The sequence below is a fragment of the Pelmatolapia mariae genome, linkage group LG23 (genome assembly GCF_036321145.2).
Source record: "Pelmatolapia mariae isolate MD_Pm_ZW linkage group LG23, Pm_UMD_F_2, whole genome shotgun sequence".
Taxonomy (NCBI): Eukaryota; Metazoa; Chordata; class Actinopteri; order Cichliformes; family Cichlidae; genus Pelmatolapia; species Pelmatolapia mariae.
The window spans coordinates 36900407-36917433 of NC_086246.1; the positions used below are offsets into that span (position 1 = coordinate 36900407).

The 17027-nt window shown below is 41.4% G+C and overlaps 3 protein-coding genes across 4 annotated transcripts; all 3 read right to left on the reverse strand.

Annotated features, from left to right (window-relative positions):
* Window positions 1-3: 3 nt before the first annotated feature.
* dtymk (deoxythymidylate kinase (thymidylate kinase)) lies at window positions 4-4288 on the reverse strand. Of its 2 annotated transcripts, XM_063465938.1 has the most exons (5): window positions 4026-4288; window positions 3820-3928; window positions 1524-1614; window positions 1230-1427; window positions 4-330 (listed from the first exon to the last, which is right to left on the reverse strand). In XM_063465938.1, the coding sequence occupies exons 1-5, from the start codon at window positions 4249-4251 to the stop codon at window positions 205-207; spliced, it is 750 nt and encodes a 249-aa protein (XP_063322008.1). In that variant the 5' UTR covers window positions 4252-4288; the 3' UTR covers window positions 4-204. The 2 variants fall into 2 exon arrangements, with proteins under 2 accessions (XP_063322008.1, XP_063322007.1); XM_063465937.1 differs by having other exon boundaries at window positions 1230-1614.
* A 2800-nt stretch (window positions 4289-7088) lies between these two features.
* On the reverse strand, window positions 7089-10988 carry agxta (alanine--glyoxylate and serine--pyruvate aminotransferase a). Its single transcript, XM_063465936.1, has 11 exons — window positions 10762-10988; window positions 10417-10609; window positions 9614-9678; window positions 9422-9522; window positions 9274-9346; window positions 9103-9185; window positions 8922-9020; window positions 8761-8830; window positions 7519-7614; window positions 7293-7421; window positions 7089-7196 (listed from the first exon to the last, which is right to left on the reverse strand). The coding sequence occupies exons 1-11, from the start codon at window positions 10918-10920 to the stop codon at window positions 7089-7091; spliced, it is 1176 nt and encodes a 391-aa protein (XP_063322006.1). The 5' UTR covers window positions 10921-10988.
* A 1475-nt stretch (window positions 10989-12463) lies between these two features.
* On the reverse strand, window positions 12464-16997 carry zgc:103559 (Allantoinase, mitochondrial). The gene is made up of 11 exons (XM_063466825.1): window positions 16891-16997; window positions 15737-15888; window positions 15145-15259; window positions 14888-15034; window positions 14713-14758; window positions 14463-14556; window positions 14131-14317; window positions 13895-14033; window positions 12835-13007; window positions 12735-12767; window positions 12464-12635 (listed from the first exon to the last, which is right to left on the reverse strand). The coding sequence occupies exons 2-11, from the start codon at window positions 15859-15861 to the stop codon at window positions 12486-12488; spliced, it is 1209 nt and encodes a 402-aa protein (XP_063322895.1). The 5' UTR covers window positions 15862-15888; window positions 16891-16997; the 3' UTR covers window positions 12464-12485.
* Between the last annotated feature and the right edge of the window lie 30 nt (window positions 16998-17027).

Sequence of the window (17027 nt, forward strand, 5' to 3'; positions counted from 1 at the left end):
TCATCCATTTGAAGATTATTTATTTAATCAAAACAGTATATAGGCAGGTGACAGAACAATAGATATGTAAAAGAATGAAAAAAGCAAAAATAAAAAGAGCTGAATTTCAATTTGTATAGCTCTCTTGACTTGTACAAGTGTGGGACGTAATATTTTACTCAATTAAACGTGTGGGATAAAGTTTGTGGGGTGCAGGAGAGGACTTTAGTTTTTAAGAGTTTCACTCCAGAGCTCTCCGAGCGGCAGGTTCTGTGCTTTGTTGATGGCATTGAGGCTGTGGGCTGTGATGTCTTTGTGAACATTTTCAATATTCTGTGCTGCATCGATCACCTGAGGAAGAAAATTTAGATAATTAGAACAAATCAGCAACTTTAGTCTTTTTCCAGATAGTTTAACGTTAATAAGATGCAACGAAGAGACTGTGGAGATGCTTTCACACAGGAGGCAGCATTGGAGTGCTTGCAGACACCGCTGCCACAGTTCAGCAAATATAAACTTGAACTGCCCTACAGTAGAAAGAAGACATCCAGCAGACAGAGTGGAAAAGTTCATATCAGAACCACAGGAGGAAAAGACTTCCTTGGAAACGGGTTTCCATCCAAATAGATGCAGCTGTGGAGTTTAACAGTGGCGAAGCTTTGCCTGTTTAGCTCTTTGCTCTGCAGCTCTTATGAAACGGCTCGCTGATTCTAGTAGTGAGCACAGCTCAGTGCATGATACATCCTGTGTGAAAGCCCCATAAGAGAACCTCAGACTGCTTTCATAACTTTGTAAAAATGAAAACTATCCAAGAATTCACATTCTGAATTCTTATTTCTAGAACAATAAATAACACTAGGCCCAAGATAAAGTAAGGGGAACGCATACTCTCATTGTTCACAGTATTTATTCACTTCAGTCTCATTGCAGTGCAAGTCAAGCTTTATACTGCTCTCACCAACACCTGTCAGTGTGGAGTGGACCTGATGAAGACAGGTGAAGTAAAATAACCCTCGAGGTGGTAACATGATACATTACTGTATGTAATGGCACAGACTGATCAGGAAATGGAAGCCAGTGCAACTATAAAGACACGAAGAAAAGCTGTTGGTGTCGCAGGCATGAAATAGAGTTTAGGTGGTGCTTACTGCTGCTGACAGGTGGCACCTGATCACACAGATATCGGCCCGGTGCATCCCCGTTTTAAACATCCTGTCGGAATAAATCTTCCATTCAGGCTTCCCTCATACCTGCCAGTTTACTGTCTGATCCTTCATCAGCTGTTCAAACCGCTGTTGCACTGTTCTTTGGAAGACGCTCGTCTCGTATCTCTCTTGCCCAAACTGTCCTCTGAGAGCGGCCTCGGCCGGGTTCAGCTGCAGAAACATTACAAGGTCTGGCTTTGGCAGTCCCACATCAGGCTGCATGCACCAGTCCAGGCGGAAGCCCTGAAGAAGACAAAAACCTCCATCTGTCACGCTCGACTGCATGTTGCAATACCGAACTGATGGATGGAGTTTGAAAAGCAGAATAAATGCACTTACCGGCTTAGCGCTAGTGAAAGCAACTCCAGAGAAAGCGTACCTGTCTACAACCAGAGTGATGCCTTGCTCCAGCTTCTTCTTCATTACAGGCCTGTGGGTTAGAATCTGTTAGGCTGTGTAAAGACTTTCAGGAAATGAAACAAAGGCTAGAGGAAACAAAAATGTCAGCACATTTGATACAGCCAGCAGTGTTTGCTGTCGTGTTTGCCACTCAGTCCATTTGCACTTACAAAACTGGAGAAGGAACCAATGCAAATTTAAAAAAAGTGTGAAACTGAACTCACCACTATGCACTTTGAGGACCTGTGACTTCGAACATTCATAGCATGAAGTAAAAAAAAATGAACATGGCTTATCTAATTGTACTAAACTTGCTGTAAAAAAATAAATAAATCAGCTGATTCTAAGGTGGGAAGCACTAACTGATTTTTTTATAGAATGATTTACTTTTTAGGGAACCTTAAATGTGATATTGACTTAGGAAATATTTCGTTGTGCATCAATAAACAGCTAGTCCCTTCAGCCATAAGGCTCAAAGCCTGTGTTAAAGGGTCCCAAACCATTTTAATTCACGTGCCACAGGCAGCCCAGTTTGATCTCAAGAGGACCAAACTGCTAAAATTTCTCCAAATCATGACTTTTCTTTTAGTAAACAAGTGTATGTTATAAAAAAAATATTCACATGTAATACGCTATCGTTTCATAAAATTCACAATGAACTTTCTGGGGTGTCCTATAAAAACTAACATTGAGTTTTTCTACACTAAAAAAATGCTACTGAAATAAATTAAACAAAGCCATCAATACAAATCACTGGGTTTCTGCTTTGTTAGCGTTTTGATCAGAATTTGTCCCATAATTTTAAAAAAAGAGACAAGATTAGAAATCTTTGCTCCCTCTTCATCCACCCGTTTGTCTGCTTTAGCTTTTACACCTGACATTAAAACACTCGTCCAGCTGCTGATCACACTGCTGGGTTTTATTAACCTGGTGTCTCCAGTTGAGCCAGACCATTAGTGTTTAGGCAAAGACATTTTGTTTTACACATATGCAGGTGTTACATTCTGTAATATGCATTATATATGATTAAAATAATTTAATTACAGTAAGTATACACTTTTCATATAAATTTATTCTATAACTTAACTATTTTCTTTAGCCCACATAATTATATATTTCAGTTACATAAAACATGTGAATTTTGATTTTATGTAGTGTATAGCCTATATAATAAAAATGTATGTAGCCCAATAACTATAACATCCAGAAAGCTACACAACATGGGGCGGTTGATTTACAATCACAAGTCTAACTTACGTTCACAGTCATTTTTATATCAGAAATAATCAGATTGTTTTTGTGCTTAAATGTAAACAAAATGCCAGAAATCTGCACTGTCATGAACACATTTATCACCAAAAATTTAAACCTAATATTTCATGTTTTATTAGGTTAACCCTCTGGGGTCCAGGGTATAACTACCATTTTTGACTACAGCTTGATCTTTCTTTTTGCCTTGCTTAGTTTGGTATCATTATTTTCAGCACAACCTCACATGTCTGAATTTATAGTTATTTTTTCATTGATATACTGTAATAATACATGTGATCTGAAATCACAAAAAATATGAAATCAGAGTAGGCAAAAGTTTAATTAATTTAATTATACACGTTTAATTAATTATTTTCATAACTTGAAATGCAAATATAAATTGTACATTTTAAAAACCTATGCACAAATTTTGTAAACAATTATATATACAACTATTTAGCTAAAAATACAGCCAATGCATCGGGCGTTTTTTGTAAAACTATTTAAAACTACCAAAATTAAAATTAGAGAACAATCTGATGTCACAATAAGATGCCACACAAATTGGTTGTGCCGGTGAAGTACTCTGTCTGCCACAAAACACCAACCCTGATGAACAACACTGTCATATGCAAATTTGGGGTGGCAAGAGAATATTTTAGGGTGGTACCCCTGTAGATCCGCCCCTGTTTAAGACTGCATGAAGTAAACCTAAACCACTGAAAAGTCCAAACATGGACTGCTTCCCATTTTCTCTGTATCATTCCTACTGTAGTGCCTGCCATCAGAGTAATTTGGGAACATGTCACTTCCTACATGTTAGCTCGAGAATCAGTCCACTGACACTGATTTGCAGCCAATAGGAAGCCGACCTCAGGACACCCTCTGATTAAAGGTACTGAACACACCTGACATTTTCTTTTCCCGCTCTGCCTACACAGACTTTCAGCGGCACATATGTTCACACTAACGTAGAGAGTCTTACACCATCTCCCAGCGGTTTGCAGAGAACAACAAGTGCACCGTGTGGTCCTCCAAATCACTCTTGTTCTCCAGGTAAGCCCCAATCAGCTGACCGATCGTCGTGGTCCTGTCTGCATGAAGAAAACCGTCCCGGGACAACATGTCAGACACGTTAAAACCAGAGGAGAACTTTAAGCTCCTTCGGTGAAAAACGGAAAGCATTCTCACCGGGGAACCTCATCATCTCAACCGGCCTGCCGCTCTGCTGCAGAGCCTGAACCAGCTTGCTGCACTGCGTGGTCTTCCCGGCCCTGTCTACCCCCTCCAGCACGATGAGCGCTCCTCTCTTACCCGCCATCTCCGACCACTGTCCGTCAGTGCTGCGGTGAACGCTGCAGAAACCACGAACAAACTGGAGCCAAGCCCTAGACACAGACCTGTGCCCTCTCACCATTTACCGCCTTTTCCTAAAACAAAACGTCAACAAGGAAACACAATGACGCACTTCCTGTTTCATTTCGTCACGTTTCAGCCAGCCCATCAGCTCTCCGACTGCTGCCCTCTACCGTTTACCCATCATCCCCCTTCACAGATCATTTAGATTTTGCCTACAACACCTTGTAAATACTCCGTCAGTCTGTTTGAATTAGAATATCCAAGAAAAGCAAAAATGCAGGAAAGAAAACTACTACAGCTGTTCCGATATCTATGGAAAACTGCTCTCTACTTCCTTGGCTGTACTTAGAACTTCAAACACTTAATCACAAGCAAACAGACAGTTATGCTGAATAAAACATGTTTTATTAGCACAGGGCAATTTACTGGCTGATTCACCTGTGAGTGTGCAGTGTCCCGAAGTTCGCTCTCAGATTGAACCCCTCCCCCCTGGTCAAGTCTGTCAATTCAATTTCATCAGAAAATCTCAGCAAATCACAACAGCAATCTCCTTGAGATGCTTTATATTAGAGAATGCTTTATTTAAGGTAAAGACTCGACAATAATACGGCGAACAATGAGATGACAACACCTATAAGAGTTGGCGCTGACTCTCCAGGTATCTGATAGTCTGGATGTCATTTTAAAAGATATTCCCAGATTTGGTGTTTTGATAATGGTGGTGGATAGCAAATAGACACAAAATGTCCCATAACTGTTTAGTTGTTTTTTAGAGCTGGAGGTCATAAAGACTATATGTTTTTATTGTTTGCTTTCCCTTTTTTGTCCCTTTGTGTCCGGTGGCACCCTGGAAGGGAACACTCCCATCAAGATGAAGGTGATCACTTAAAACTAATTCCAGCTAAATACCCACAGGCCCTGTAAAAGGTGATATTCAACACCTTTCTTTTTCTGATAGTATGGAGGGAAAGAATCTGTTTCACTCCCTTTGACACAATGAATGAAATTTATCAATAATTCTTAGTTAAATAATTAGGTATATATACAGTGGCTTGCAAAAGTATTCGGCCCCCTTGAACTTTCCCACATTTTGTCACATTACAGCCACAAACATGAATCAATTTTATTGGAATTCCACGTGAAAGACCAATACAAAGTGGTGTACACGTGAGAAGTGGAACGAAAATCATACATGATTCCAAACATTTTTTACAAATAAATAACTGCAAAGTGTGGTGTGTGTAATTATTCAGCCCCCTGAGTCAATACTTTGTAGAACCACCTTTTGCTGCAATTACAGCTGCCAGTCTTTTAAGGTATGTCTCTACCAGCTTTGCACATCTACAGACTGAAATCCTTGCCCATTCTTCTTTGCAAAACAGCTCCAGCTCAGTCAGATTAGATGGACAGCGTTTGTGAACAGCAGTTTTCAGATCTTGCCACAGATTCTCGATTGGATTTAGATCTGGACTTTGACTGGGCCATTCTAACACATGGATATGTTTTGTTTTAAACCATTCCATTGTTGCCCTGGCTTTATGTTTAGGGTCGTTGTCCTGCTGGAAGGTGAACCTCCGCCCCAGTCTCAAGTCTTTTGCAGACTCCAAGAGGTTTTCTTCCAAGATTGCCCTGTATTTGGCTCCATCCATCTTCCCATCAACTCTGACCAGCTTTCCTGTCCCTGCTGAAGAGAAGCACCCCCAGAGCATGATGCTGCCACCACAATATTTGACAGTGGGGATGGTGTGTTCAGAGCGATGTGCAGTGTTAGTTTTCCACCACACATAGCGTTTTGCATTTTGGTCTCATCTGACCAGAGCACCTTCTTCCACATGTTTGCTGTGTCCCCCACATGGCTTGTAGCAAACTGCAAACGGGACTTCTTATGGTTTTCTGTTAACAATGGCTTTCTTCTTGCCACTCTTCCATAAAGGCCAACTTTGTGCAGTGCACGACTAATAGTTGTCCTATGGACAGATTCCCCCACCTGAGCTGTAGATCTCTGCAGCTCGTCCAGAGTCACCATGGGCCTCTTGGCTGCATTTCTGATCAGCGCTCTCCCTGTTCGGCCTGTGAGTTTAGGTGGACGGCCTCGTCTTGCTAGGTTTACAGTTGTGCCATACTCCTTCCATTTCTGAATGATGGCTTGAACAGTGCTCCGTGGGATGTTCAAGGCTTGGGAAATCTTTTTGTAGCCTAAGCCTGCTTTAAATTTCTCAATAACTTTATCCCTGACCTGTCTGGTGTGTTCTTTGGACTTCATGGTGTTGTTGCTCCCAATATTCTCTTAGACAACCTCTGAGGCCGTCACAGAGCAGTTGTGGAGCTGTTTTGCAAAGAAGAATGGGCAAGGATTTCAGTCTGTAGATGTGCAAGGCTGGTAGAGACATACCCTGAAAGACTGGCAGCTGGAATTGCAGCAAAAGGTGGTTCTACAAAGTATTGACTCAGGGGGCTGAATAATTACGCACACCCCACTTTGCAGTTATTTATTTGTAAAAAATGTTTGGAATCATGTATGATTTTCGTTCCACTTCTCACGTGTACACCACTTTGTGTTGGTCTTTCACGTGGAATTCCAATAAAATTGATTCATGTTTGTGGCTGTAATGTGACAAAATGTGGAAAAGTTCAAGGGGGCCGAATACTTTTGCAAGCCACTGTATATTTTTAAATTATAGCCTATTGATACGTTGGTTTGTTTTGTGAATGAACACAGCAAAAACAAAAGACCATAAAGCAGATGGGAGGGGGTGGAATAGGTTGTTTCTCATTAACAGAGACTGTAATGATAAGTTACTGTATTGTTAAAAATGGCCAATATTTAACTGCACAACACATGAGCACCACATTTCTTCCTTATGGGAAAATGATCTTTACAGCATTAGACACGTGTTACACTTTGCTCTTGTGACAGTGTTTCAGAGCATCTTTCAGTGCTGCCAGCACCATGTCGACATTCTCCCTGCTGCTGTTACACCCCATCAGTCCCACACGGAGCACCTGGAAAACGACAAAAACATCCAATGTAAAACACACAGGCAGGAACAAATGTGTTTGGATGATGCATATTGGCACTCGATCATCATTTTCTCTTACCAAACCAACTGATGGTCCGAGCCCCCCAGAAATCTCCAGATTGTGTGTTTTCATGATGTAGCTTGTGATCTCTTTCCAGTCATATCCATAAGGAGCAACAATTGTAGTGACTGTAGGCAGCCTCAGACGCTGTAACAAACAGCTCATTATTTAATCTTATATAAGAAAGAGCTGCATGCTTGATGTAAATTCCCTTACAGATTATTATGATTATTCTAAAACTTACCTTTTCTTTGACAAAAAGCTTGAGACCCATGCTCTCCAGGCCAGCATGGAAATATTCGGCTACCTTCAGATGTCGTTCCCATGAATTCTCCAAACCCTTAAAAAAATAGAATTACCGAATTAAAACTGAAATTCATGGACAATTCGCAGACACTAGGGAGCTGCAAGTCCTTTATTCATACTGATCACACGAGTGTGCTCTACAGCTGTGCTGTGAGGCTGCATGTTCAGCTAAATTCTAATGCTGGATGACATGAATATTTAACAGGGGAAAGTGTTTCATGTTCACTCTTAGACTAGTGTGTTAGCACTTTTCATATTAGCATTAGGCACACAAAGCCAAGTCTGGTGGGAATGTCATGTTGTTGGTATTCCAATCAAAGTAGTGGATAAACTAAATTTTGGCCTGATAACTGTTGGAGACTATAGAAATATAACGATCCTAAAGTTGGTAGGATTAATTCTCTGAACAGGAACATCAGTACAAGGCTGAAATATTTTAGCCTGCACAAAAACCAAACATTTGTTCACTCATTAATTAATTAACTATTAATGAATTCATACACTACCGCGTGGCTGTTTTGACAAATTGCCCCTGACATCAACACTCTTGGGATCACTTAACCAAGTAAACCCCTCCACCATGGATCTAGAAAACTGTGGTGGTTTGGGCATCTAACTACAAAAGCCACTTCCCTCTCCTCACCTGAGGAGGTGGCTGAGGGCTGTCTGATCATACCTGCTTAGACTCCTGTCCTGCAACTCAGACTGAGATAAACAGGATAATAGATATTTTTTTCCCCTCTATGGGATTCCCAAGACAGTTACTGAACCACATAGGATCCAGCTGCTTAACTGGAGCTTAACTGTATGGGCCATAAGAAGTGCTCAACTGGTGGGAGGTGTCTGCAGATTTCCTCAACAAACTGAGTTCTGCATCTGCAAAGCTCTGACTGCTGCAGCTGGACTAATTATTCTCTCTTTTTTTATTCAAGAAAAGTGAGGGGTCTATATTTCGCATTCACTCTGCAACTCATCTGTTTAATAAAAGTCAGGATTTTAATTAAAAATGTGACATTTCCTTAGTGACACCAAATGTTTTAGCTGCAGTGCTTTTATCTCAGGTTTCCACAGAGGAGATACGCTCTGTTTTCATTACTGTATTCCGTGCTTCATTAGTTAATTGCATAAAATGTTAAATCTGCAGGCTCATGAACCCTTTTAATTGCTAGACATGTCTCACCTCTTCAACAAGGACAGACAAACTTTCCCTCAGAGAGTAAAAAGCAGTGACAGGACCTGTATGGTGATATCTATGAAAAGAGACAAAGCAATACCAAATGATCTTAGTAATAGGTTAAAAGTGAGCCTGAAACACGGTCCAGTCTGCAGAGAAAGTCTTACACTCTTGATGGCTTTCCATCACATCCCCAGTAGTTTGCCAGCCAACTCAAATCCAAGTAAAATGACACGGGCTTTGTCCTTCGGCTGAAGATTTTTTGGCTGTGGATAAATTTACCTTTTAATACTTATGGTACCCTATTATTCTGAATGAATAAAAATTATAAAAATGTGCAGTTCTTACCATGCTCTCTCACTGAAGGAAATCGGTGCTGTACCTGGTGGGGCATTCAGAACCTTTTGGGAGCCTGTATACAGGATATCTATCTCTAAAAGTACAAACATCGACAGAAAAATCCATATATATTATGTCATAAAATAAAGACTGGAAACATCTGGCAGGATTTTTCAGTGCACCTTGCTGGTCCATGTAAACAGGGGCTCCTCCAATTGAAGCCACACAGTCAACAAGAAACAGGCAGTTATACCTGGAAGCAAATCACAAAACACCTATATCATCTGTCTAGCTGCAGATGTGGTGATGGCAAAGTGCTGTGTCTTACTTATGGCACAGCTGTCCGATGCCATCTAAAGGATGCAAGACTCCCGTAGAAGATTCTCCGTGTGCCACAAAGAGCAGCACAGGTCTGTGTTTGGATAAAGCCTGCGGTGAGATAACAGTGCGATTACACAAGTGGCAGCAGTGACAGAAATGATTAAAGTAGCCTGATAACTGGAGCATCAGGAAACAATACCTTTTCCATCTCTTCAATAGTGAAGCAGCCACCAGGAGGAGCCACTATAGTGTTTACTCTCGCACCTGTAGGTTTGATACACATGTTTGTTTGTTTTTTCTTAATTAACAGGTTTTTTTTATTACACCAATGACAGCCACCCTTAAAAGACAGCAGCAGTAATACTCTGTATTTTTATCATCAAATCTTGTGGAAAGACCTATGGGAGTATATTTAATTATGTGCCACAATGCTTTGTTGTTTTCCTAAAAGTCAGTATAATGCACTGCCTGACATGTTCATTATGGTGGACGTGGCCACTGTAGTTTCTTTTGAGTGAGGCCCACTTGCTCTGCCATGCTGCAAATACTAGAGCAGCTAAGGAGTATTCACCATAGACTGCATTTATGGCTCATGGTTCCCTTATTGTATGACCTCAGTAAAAACCGTTCTCGTGAGATTATAGCTTCAGCTGCTAGCACAACATTAAGTTAATGTTTTAAACAGCTATGATGGCGTCTGTGAAAATGTTCAGCTTGACTTGCAGTGTGCTTTGGTGTCATGCATGTTGTGCCTGTCACAATTTGTGTAACCTGGAACTCACAGAATGGCCCGGGTGGAGGCACAGTTGCGTGAGAGAGACAGTTTCTTAGGCGATTTAGCAGATGGCACACATAAACTTTGCTGTACATTTGGTAAAGGCGTGAAAGTATTCCACAGCAAAAGCTCTTTTTGAACAGTGCCCATCTGTTGTAGGAAATTATATTTTTGAATTTGGTTATCTTCCAGGATTTGTTAGGTACAAATGATACAATGAGCCTTACCTATCCTCTCTGCCATCTCAGCTGCTCTCTCTCCCCAGATTCCATTCACAGCTACAAGCACGCTTTCCCCGGGCTCCACTGCATTGAAGATGGCACACTCCATAGCACTGTGGCCGGTGCCACTCACAGCTAGAGTCATTTTGTTTTGAGTCTGGAACATATACTGGATCCCACTCTTGATGTCGTTCATTATCTGTAATTGAAAAAGGGCCAAGTTTGGTGAAACAAGTAGTGATCTATCTGATGTTAGAACCATTCCCAGTCTTTGTCTAGCACAGACAGCATGCAACCCAAATACAGATCAGACTGGAGTCTTAATCATTGGTGTTAAACCCCTGAAGTTACCTCAAATATCTCTGGATGCATGTGTCCAATGACAGGGTTGGCACCGGCCTCCAAGATCCGTGAAGGGACATTTGAAGGTCCCGGTCCAAACATGTGACGATAGGGAACAGTCAGAGGTTTCTGCAGGCATTTTGGTGGCGGTACAGAGATAGACGACATGTTCCCAGCAGTGTAACAAGCAAAACAAAACCGCAAAGAGCCGTGGAACCAGAGCAAGCATACCTCAGCTTAACACACCTCTCTTTCTGACCAGTGAGCACCACAGGTCAGAAGACCATCATAACATGTTCTGCTTTTATCTTTTTCTTCTTATGTCAACACTTGTTGGTCTCTCTGCGTAATGATCTCATGTAGTTTGATGTGTTCTCGTTTTTCAAGATAAGGAAGTGATCCAGCATGTCCCGAGATGTTAATCATTGACCACCAACTGACCAGAGTCTCAGGTTTAACTATTAAACTGCAGTGTTCCTAAAACATTAACAGAGTTTGGTTGCTAAAAAAATTCACTTTGTAAGATGATATTTTAAATGCATTAATGAACCCTAATTAAATCTATGACATCTCGGGTCATTAGGAACCCAACAATTCTCTCATAAGGAAATAGTTGATGAGGAGAAACTCATTTTTAAAAGAATGAATTCTCCTGTTAAAACAAGACTCACAGTGAACAGCCTTCTACTTTTAAATATCCTAGGAACCACAATTAAATCAGCAGTCTGTGAGTAAAGTGCTCTATTGGGAGAGTATGGTCCTTTAAGATAATTGTCATTTTTCAAGACCTTGTATGTGAGGAGAAGGATTTTAAATTAGATTCTGGATTTAACAGGGAGCCAATGAAAGGAAAAATATGCTCTCACTTTACTCCCTGTCAGTCCTTTCACTGCAACATTTTGGATCATCTGAAGGCTTTTCAGGGAGCTTTTAGGACAACCTGATAATAATGAATTACAGCAGTCCAGCATAGAATTAATAAATGCATGAGCTAGTTTTTCAGCGTCACTCTGAGAAAGGATGTTTCTAATTTTAGAGATTCCTACATATTTGTGTGCATTAAAGAATATACCCTGATCAAAAACAACTCCAAGATTCCTCACAGTGTTACTGGAGGCCAATGTAATATCATCAAAAGTACCAAAGCTGGAGGGAGCAGAGCTGAAGATGGTAAGATTTTTACTAGGAGTGACCAGGATGGAGAAGATTAGAAATGAGTACATCAGAGGGACAGCTCAGGCTGAACTTTTTGGAGACAAAGCAAGAGAGACAGGGCTGAGCTGTTTTGGAGAGGGGGTGCAGGGGAGGGGTAGTGGATGTACCGAGCTGGCAAGCAGGAGGAAAAGAGGAAGACCATGGAGAAGGCTGAGGATGGTATGACAGAGGAGGATGCTAAGGACAGGGTGAGATGGAAGCAAATCATCTGCTTCGGCGACCCGAGAAGGAGGAGGTAAAAGAGGAAGAAGACATAAATTAGCTGCTGCAATTGTGTGTATTGTTTTGCTTTTGTTTGAGTATTCTTTTGAAGTAAATATGCTGCATCGTAATTACATTTTTCTGTGCAGTTAAAATGCTAAAGTTCAGCTGAAGTCTTAGTTTTTTAAATGACCCTTAAGCCAGTTTTTATTATCCATTATTATGAGGTCAATAACTTTTTAGCCATCACTCAGTGAGAATCAGTGAGCTTATGAATTGAATATTTGAGGTTTATTATGACAGCTTGTCATTGTGCTTCACAGTTGGGCCTGATTTGTCTTCTGAGGGATGAGGAGATGCTTCCCCAGAGGTTCGGCGCAGAAGCTGCCATCTTCGTACACCAGCCGTCCCCTCAGGATGGTGGCACGCACGGCCCCTTGCAGTTTGAGGCCAAGGTAAGGAGTCAGCTGATTGCACAGTCACAAACAGCAAACTGTTATACAAACAACACTCGTCAACTCATCATACAGTGTTTATGTTAAATGTTTCTCAGTGATTGTATTTACCTTGTTTTTATGATGTATGTTTTCTTCTTGAATCTGTGAAAGGCAGCAAAGGATGAAACACATCTGCCTCAGGATATGATGACTGTTTATGGTTTTTTACCTCAAACTCTCTCTCTGGGTCCCATACGACCAAGTCGGCATCATAACTGGGGGCAAGGCAGCCCTTCCGGCTGTCGAGGCAACACAGCTGAGCTGTTTTTTGGCTCAGGAGCCTCACAACATCAGGGAGCTGAAAACCTCTTTTACTGGCTGAACTCCAGAACAGAGACAAGCCTGAAAACGATGAGAGTAATAAAGAAGATCACTGAGAACTGAGCTGAGACTAATCAAATCAGAGTTTTTCCACTACTTAATTCTATTTATCCTTTAATAATAAGATTGTATGAGGCGAAACACTGCGTGTCACTGTCAAGAGACGTGTTGGTGTCAGACTTTGACCGCTCTCTCACTGAGGCAGAACAGTAAATGATTGCTTTAAACTGGAACTTGTTCATGTTTACCTTCCTGTGAACTTTGACTGACTGTCAGTGATTGTCAAAAGCATTATGGGGATATGTGGGGGCAGGGGGCAGCTAATCCAACCCAGAAGAAACGAAGCAGGTCACCAGTCTGTCAGAGGGCTAACACACAGAGATCATCATCATATCTCTTCTATTCATATCAAGTGGTTGATTCTCACTAGAAAGTTCATTATTATACGAGGTACTGTAAAAATGCTGAAAGTGCTGTGATTATAATTGTATTGTCTGAAACACTACGTTATGTTGCAGTAGTTGAGTAGAATAGTTTCTCCATCTGCAGTTATTATTGATGCGAATGCCTGTTAACAATTCACATTACTGTCATCCAAATACATTTTTGGCATTTGGTCTTTCCATTGCACCAAACAAATACTTGAAAAGCTGCAGCAAGACCTCCTTAGGATACAGAACAGATCACGCATCTGACATGACATTAATTATGGAGGAGAGAGGCTTGCTGAGGCAGCAGTAACTGCAGGCAGGTGGCATCAACTTTGCCGGTATGATATGCAGAAGAGGCTCAGCTGATGTAGGCTGCTGAGGTCCCAGGACTGTGGCAGACATTAAGGTCTGCCTGCCTTTTTGATAGTTGCTACTGTATATTAAATATTCTGCATCTGTGTTTGCACGAGTCAGTACCAAACTGTAAAGAAGAAATCCCTCCCCAAGCCTGTGTGAAGTCTCCACTGTCCAGTTTCTTCAAATCGGTGGTGCAGGGGGAGTGGTCTGAGACCACCATGTCGATCTGTCCAGCTTTCAGCGCAGACCACAGCTGCTCCTGGTGGGGGAAAATCAGTCAGAGAGTAGCTTTTTGTTGTTGTTGTTTTTTACTGAAAATAGTCAACTTTGTGTCTTCTGTACATATGATTGTTTACTCGGTTAACAGATCCTCTGATGGGCGGGCAGCACTTAAATTGCGTGGCCCCTGCAGGTATGTCTTCTGCACACAGGCTGAGATAGTGGTGGGTGGTCTCCACAGTCAGAGGAGCTCCAGCCTGCCGTGCTTCCTCAATCAGTTTCAGTGGCTTTGCAGAAGACAAGTGGACTATGTGGCAGCGTACCCTGGGATATTACAGGAAACATCAGCGTCTTCCTTTAGTTGATTTTCATATGGAATGACTCTATTTTTTCCTGCGACAAACAGAGCCTATACAAATATATCAACTATGATATTATGGTTATTCATTAACATGCTGATTTTTCTCACTGGTACTGCAGGCAAAGCTTCGTGACAACACGAATAGCTTCGGTTTCCATGACGTCTGGCCTGGACCACAAGAAGGTGGAGTACTGGCAAGGGTCTAACATGGGGTTGGGTATGAAAATATCAGTGTTTATTAGTGTAAAAAAAATAAAAAGGACATATGTTCTGCATCAGTATTCCATAAGAATGAATTTTGAACACTGACTACATTAGATTTTTAAGTATTTTCATAAAACACTGTAATCATTGTTACCACCAGTCTCCCCTTTTCCTTCCCAAACGTCCCTCTCTGCATGAAACTGGAGGAGACAGGACAAAAGGCTTATTTTTTATTTCATCTGGCAATGTTCTGTGTGCAAACTAAAGGCAAATCACACACAGAGTAAGAGAACTTAATGTTACGTAAGATGTTTTGGTTTGTAAATTACCAGCAGGACGCTTCCTGTGCCTTGCAGCTGCTTCATGGCTGTATGTAGATCGCTGTCATTTACATGGGGGAACTCATCCACCCCGCTATGGATGAGAAAACACTTGAAGCCAGCCACTCCAGCCTGGATCATTGGACGTAGATGGAGCTGCAAGGAGACATTCATGGAGTGTTTGCTTTAGTCTTGTTTTTTAAAAATGTTTTTTACAACCTGGCCTGTTTGTAGAGTTCATCATGCTAAAGCTGTGCACACATTACCTGATTGCCGGGGACCACGCCTCCCCAGAAGGCTACATCCACAAAACACTTCCCTGTTGCCTCCCGCAGCTTCTCATGAAAATTGCCAAGAGTTGTGGTGGGAGGGATGCTGTTTCTGTGTGAATAACAAAGGCCTGATGGGAGCTTCACGTCTACTGTTTAAAAAAGAATCTTTCTAAAATGGTTCCAGGCCAAAGCCAAAAATCATTTCAGCCATAGAATAAAACATAAAACTTAAAAAGAAGACATGTTACATTACTATTACTGTTTTCATTACTTGTGCTATATTTAACCCATCAGGCAAGACTGCATCGTTATGTTTTGTTTTCTAGCTTTAAACTTTTTCCAGTTACCCTAAACTCATTCACTGTAAGTATAATTCTTAGAATAAAGAGTTGCTCACAAACTAAAATTTCAGCCTTGACATTTGAAACCAAGCCATGGACGTACAGTGCCTCTCAGATTCATTTGATGTTTGCCTGAGGAAAACAACATTTATTTTGCAGTCTGTTTACCCTGCACGTTCTACCAGTGACCTTGTTTGATCAGACTGCAGGCACTGATTTCTGAATTGGTGAAGTCTCCAACTTACAGCGGCATGTCCACAATCGTCGTCACCCCTCCGGCTGCTGCAGCTCTGGTGGCGGTCCAGAAACCCTCCCAGGAGGTGCGGCCCGGTTCATTCACATGAACGTGGCAGTCTACAATGCCTGGCATCACCACGCTGTCACCCACATCCAGCACCTTCCAACCACAGAAAAGTTTTTTAACAATGCAATGAATCAAGCATCTGAGAGAGTGAGATCTTCAGAAGTGTTAAATCAGTGAATTGCAATTTTACAGACAGGCGAATTATCCTGAGCAGTGTTCTGAGGAGTGAGACCCAGCTTACCTGACAGGCCACATCATCAGAAAAGCTGCAGCTCGAGACTATTTCATGTATCTTCCCATCCTTTATAACTACGACTGCAGGACGTACTTTGTCACCAACCAGCACCCTCGTACTCCTCACAGCACTGACTGTTGATCCGAGTTCCATGTTTTCTTTTTTATTGGCTGTTATTGAGTTGAGTACGCTAGACTCTCACTAATATTCCTCTGAACTCTAGATAAAATCTGAGCAGCTCAGTTGCCCTATGTGGAGGCACAACCCTCTACTGAACGGGCTTATTGACCTTTGTTTGGCCACGTGACATGCAGGGCCAGTCATGCACGGTTTGTATGAAATTTCACAAGTAGGACCATAAAATGTACTGATTCTAGAGGACATATGACAAATTGTGAGCATGTTGAGTAGTGGTGTCTGATACTGCATGTACTAATACTGATACTTTTTCTTTTAAAGGCATTTTCATACTTCATGTTTGAGATAGATTTTTTTCAGCTCCATTTAAATATTTCATTTAACCTATTTCAGAGGGCTTATTTGAATGTCTGAATATAGTATAGTAATAGATATGATGACCAATATCACTTTTAAAATTAATTCAATTAAATTTTATTTATATAACAAAAATCACAACAGGAGTCATCTCAAGGCACTTTATACTGTAAGGTAAAAGAGCTACAATAATCTCTTGTTTGTTTGATCGTATTTTACAATGAAACGGATTTAACTTAAAAATGCAGATTTTCATTTTTTTAAAAAACCGAATCAGTTTTGAGCACACATCTGCGCCGATTCTGACAAGTATTTAAAAAAATAAAAATCTCGTGCGCAAATCCGACAGATGTGATCCTCCTCACCTGTCATCACTGCAGGCTGCTGCTGGCTTTGGCTGTCTGTGGGCGTGGGGTGAGTGTGAGGGATGGAGGTTGACAGGATTCAGCTTGAGCAGGCCTCACCTCCCCTCATCCCTTCATACTCCCGGCGATGCGCTGTG